Source organism: Formica exsecta, unplaced genomic scaffold (assembly GCF_003651465.1).
Source record: "Formica exsecta isolate Colony F162 unplaced genomic scaffold, ASM365146v1 scaffold2, whole genome shotgun sequence".
NCBI lineage: Eukaryota > Metazoa > Arthropoda > Insecta > Hymenoptera > Formicidae > Formica > Formica exsecta.
In genome coordinates, this window is record NW_021849297.1 from 887,224 (window position 1) to 891,695 (window position 4,472).

General features: G+C 35.1%; 1 protein-coding gene across 1 annotated transcript in view; it reads left to right on the forward strand.

Annotated features, from left to right (window-relative positions):
* The first annotated feature begins 2,442 nt into the window (after window positions 1–2,442).
* Window positions 2,443–4,472, forward strand: part of LOC115234492 (leucine-rich repeat-containing protein 74B-like) — a 3,868-nt gene continuing 1,838 nt past the window's right edge. Inside the window, exons 1-4 of the mRNA XM_029805625.1 lie at window positions 2,443–2,457; window positions 2,684–2,959; window positions 3,145–3,582; window positions 3,821–4,328. Coding sequence (XP_029661485.1) covers window positions 2,443–2,457; window positions 2,684–2,959; window positions 3,145–3,582; window positions 3,821–4,328 — 1,237 coding nt within the window. The remainder of the gene's footprint in view (window positions 2,458–2,683; window positions 2,960–3,144; window positions 3,583–3,820; window positions 4,329–4,472) is intronic.

Sequence of the window (4,472 nt, forward strand, 5' to 3'; positions counted from 1 at the left end):
TATATTATATATATTATTTTATATTATATTATTTTTATTTTATATTGTCTCGTATTAATAATTTCCAGAGATCATAAGCAATAGTTGATCACTTTTATACGACAATTCTCATATTCACTTCAAAACGAAGCAACGACGGTAAAAAAAACCGTATCTATCAAACTAATGCTTCTGATCTAATCGACGATAGATAGTTAAAGAACATCCACACGTTGTGATTATTCGTGTCTGACATCGAGAAATGTGCAAACGAATGCATGTACATAAACACCTTTTTATTATCCCTTCTTTCCCCCATTCTTCTTCTCTTTCGCATAGATTTACACGGCGATGTGAAAGATTTCAATAAAAAGTACAATCCTTCGACATGGTGTTTAGTACAATTTATTACATCCTTGTGTAATGTGTCGATGACACAATATTTGCGTAATCCTTCCATATTCCACCGCATCTGAATCGTGAAAAAAAATGCGCTGTTCTATCGCAATCTTTTTTCCGGAAGAAAAAACCAGAGATTGAGGAGAAGGCCACATGTACATACATCTACAACCCAAAGTTAAAAAACTAAGGAGCATTAATTGCTCATTAATACACGTGTATACTTGTCGATTCATATCTACAAATTGATTATTATATAGTTCTCGTTCTAGACATACGTAGATTTACAGCAGGAAGGAACAAAGTTTTATCATAGATATTTTATTTTATGGAGAAAACTATATTATTGTATGAATACATAGATGCGAAAGACGGCGAATATATATATATAAATATAAATCCTTCCATATTCCACCGCATCTGAATCGTGAAAAAAAATGCGCTGTTCTATCGCAATCTTTTTTCCGGAAGAAAAAACCAGAGATTGAGGAGAAGGCCACATGTACATACATCTACAACCCAAAGTTAAAAAACTAAGGAGCATTAATTGCTCATTAATACACGTGTATACTTGTCGATTCATATCTACAAATTGATTATTATGTTTAAATGCTTTCTTTTTCAGTAATGCGTCTAAATTTCACAATTAATTCAAACCGTTTATTTTTTTATTATTTTTCAGATGAAAAAACAATTATAATGAGGAAATTATAGTAAGGATCGTTGCTGGCCAATCACGCAAGAAACGATAAAGATATATTCGTTTCTCTTTCTCTTCGGTGATAGAGATACGGGCTCGGCGCGACGGATCTTATCAACGGCGCCGAGATTTCAATGGCCCGTCGCGATTGTTTCATTAGGGATAATACCGATGCTATTACCATCGAAAGCGCGGCTGAGATTAACAAAGCAAACTCGACGGGCCATATCTTGCCGTCGATGCGATGACGAGAGACGGGACGGATCCCCCTCGTGTACGAGCGCGTACCGCTCGTCGCTTGTGAACGAACGATCTGCCGAAATTACAATACAATGGTCCAGAAGAGCCACTTGACGAATACCCGGTGAATGAATCACGCAACCCGCGACGAACGATTGCGGCCCGTGTGAAACGTGATAGTAGCCGCCGATTGACATCCTCGTGAGAAGAAGATGAGCTTTCTCCTTATCGACAATTCATTCTCGCGACAGAATGAGAGCTATCGTAGCTCTTTCATCATTATACCATAAAAGACGCAAGTGGCCGAAAATCGTTTATTGAATACCACGGAACTTCCAAACTCTTCCGAGTTAGTTTCACCAACGATTGATTAGCAATTCTAACTATAATTAAAGCTTGTGAAGAATCATTATCGAAATTTAAAAATCATTATCGAATTTTTTATTAAATGCTAAATACTATGCATTTTCTACTTATATAATTAAACCTTTCATTATCGAGGATATAATATATGTTACAATTTCTCGAAGATTCTTGATATAGATAAAATTATTTATCTCAGCAAAGAATAAATTTATATATACGTAAAAAAATTTTCTCCCAAGACTCGATCATGCAGAGACACATTGTATTGAAAATGAAATCTGCACAATTGTTCGATGATCATTCGATCGACGATCCTTTGCATGATTTCGATATTTTGTCTCTCGTAATTTAAAAGATGTTATTGAAGAAAAACTCTTGTGCATAGTTTAACAAAAGCGCTTTTTTGTAAGAATAAAAAGAGCTTTTAAATCCTTTTGTTTAATAATACATTGTTTTCAAAAGATCGGATAAACGTGAACAGTCTTCTTTTTACGCAATTATTACGAAATCGAGAATTGAAATTTTACGTATATTATAAATTCGAGAAAGTTGAAAAATACGTTATATAATACATAACTTTTAATATGCTTGTTTATAATTTTTGTCTGTTACGTAAATTTGCAACTAATTTCACATAACGAATTGCTACCAATTTACAAAAGAACGTTATGTCTTAATACAATAATATTTATATTTATATAAGGTTTTGTTAAGTTATATCACTAATTTCAAGTGAAAATAATAAATATTGGACAAATATGGATCTCACACAAGTATTTAAATAATGCAATTTAATTTTTACAATATTCTAATATGCATACTTTCTTTTCTTCAATAGCTGAAAGAATAAGCACATTAGAACCTAAAACTACAAAAATATTTTCTAATATTTTATTATCCAAAATAAAATTCTTTATAATGTCAAAACATTTTAATTACTGTCAATTATAAGATATAATTACAAATAACCTTATATTAATACATAAATGCGTTATTCAGACATTAGAAGACATCGAAGATGCTGACGAAGCTTTGCAATATGAAGAGATGGATACGGATACTGAATACGAAAATGAATATGAATACGATGACTTTGAAGGGGAAGAGAAAGACATTGTCATGGAAGAAGAGGAGAAAGACATCGAAACAGAATCAGAAGTTATCGACGAAACCGACATAATGACGGGTTATACAATAGAATACGAAGCGAGAAAGACGAAGAAATTAACGGCTGAGGATGAAGAAAAGAGGAAACACTTGCGGCATCTAATCGGTGTAACTTGAGCTTGGTAACTGTAGCTTAATAGAAAATTTCCGTAACACGAATGTTACGACGTTTCAGTTTCCGTAAATTACGATTGCATTAAAAGTGCTTCAAGAATTAAGAGAGCTACAGCAATGCAAATAAATAACGAGATCGATTTTCTTCTTTGTAAATCTCTAATCGACTGATACGATAAATACAGGAGCATGTCAAAAAAAAAACGGACGACGATGTGTCCGAGGAAACACCGATCACACCGGAAGACGAAGTAACCGACGTGAGCGACCGAGTATCCACCGAGAGCTCGGTTCATCCGTGTCTGCGCGAGATAGACATCAGCGATTCCCAGTTGAAACTAGTGAATCCATACACGGTGTACCAAATACCGGGCGATCCCGGATTGCTACCAGCTTTCTGGCTGTTGCACGAACCTCCGCCAATTTACAGCGCGGATGGAGTGCAGAAATTCTACGACATAGTGAAGCATTCAGATCTGCGGCCGATCAGTTCGTTAAGAAAAATGCTCGTAAACGATCAAGTAAATCTGCGACACTACGGGCTCGAATCGTCCGTGATAAGAGCGATTTGCGAGGCTTTGACGGATAATACTTACGTGCAGACAGTGGACCTCAAGGTACTACAGACTTACAAATGATCAAATAACAACTCGACTTTTTTAATAGAATCCGCAGAGATATTCTCTAACCGATTGAAGAGAATTATTTACAAACCATCCTACATCTAGATATTTAGAAAATAGAGAAATTTATAACTCTTGAACTTTTTATAATATAATACAAACACATTAACTCACACTAATAATCCGACCGATAGGACATTTTTTCTTTTAATTAATTATTACCTCATCGTAGGACAACAAACTATCCCCGGACGTATGCAAACATTTAAACAATTTGCTGCTTAAGAACAATGTGATAACCAGTCTGTCGCTATCGGGCTGCCAAATTGGCGCGAATGGTGCAAGCAGATTGTGCGATGCGATATCGATGAATGCAACTCTGAAGACGCTCGATCTCAGTAGCTGCCACATCGGAAACGAGGGTTTCGAATACATCGCGTCCGCATTGTCCGATAATCAAGGCTTGGAGAACGTTAATCTGTCTGACAATCGTCTGGATGAGAAGTGTTCCGAAAATTTGCAGAATCTACTCTCGTACTCCCAAATTTTGACACATCTGGACTTGTCCTGGAATTCTCTATATAGCTCTAAAACTTGGAAAGCTCTTATCAATGGGCTAAGGAAAAACGAGACACTACATTCTCTGAATTTATCTTGGAACGCACTTGACGTAGAGTGCGTGCCTCATCTGTGTAAATTATTATCACGTTCACAAAGCATCGAGAAGCTGGATTTAAGCTGTAAATATATTATATATATATCATTATAAACAGAAGATATATACATTAATATTTTTTAATGAAAAAAATAATAAAATATTTCTGTAGGGATAATCTTCATTTAAAGAACAGCTCAATACTTTTCCAGTGTGTAAAAGCTCATAT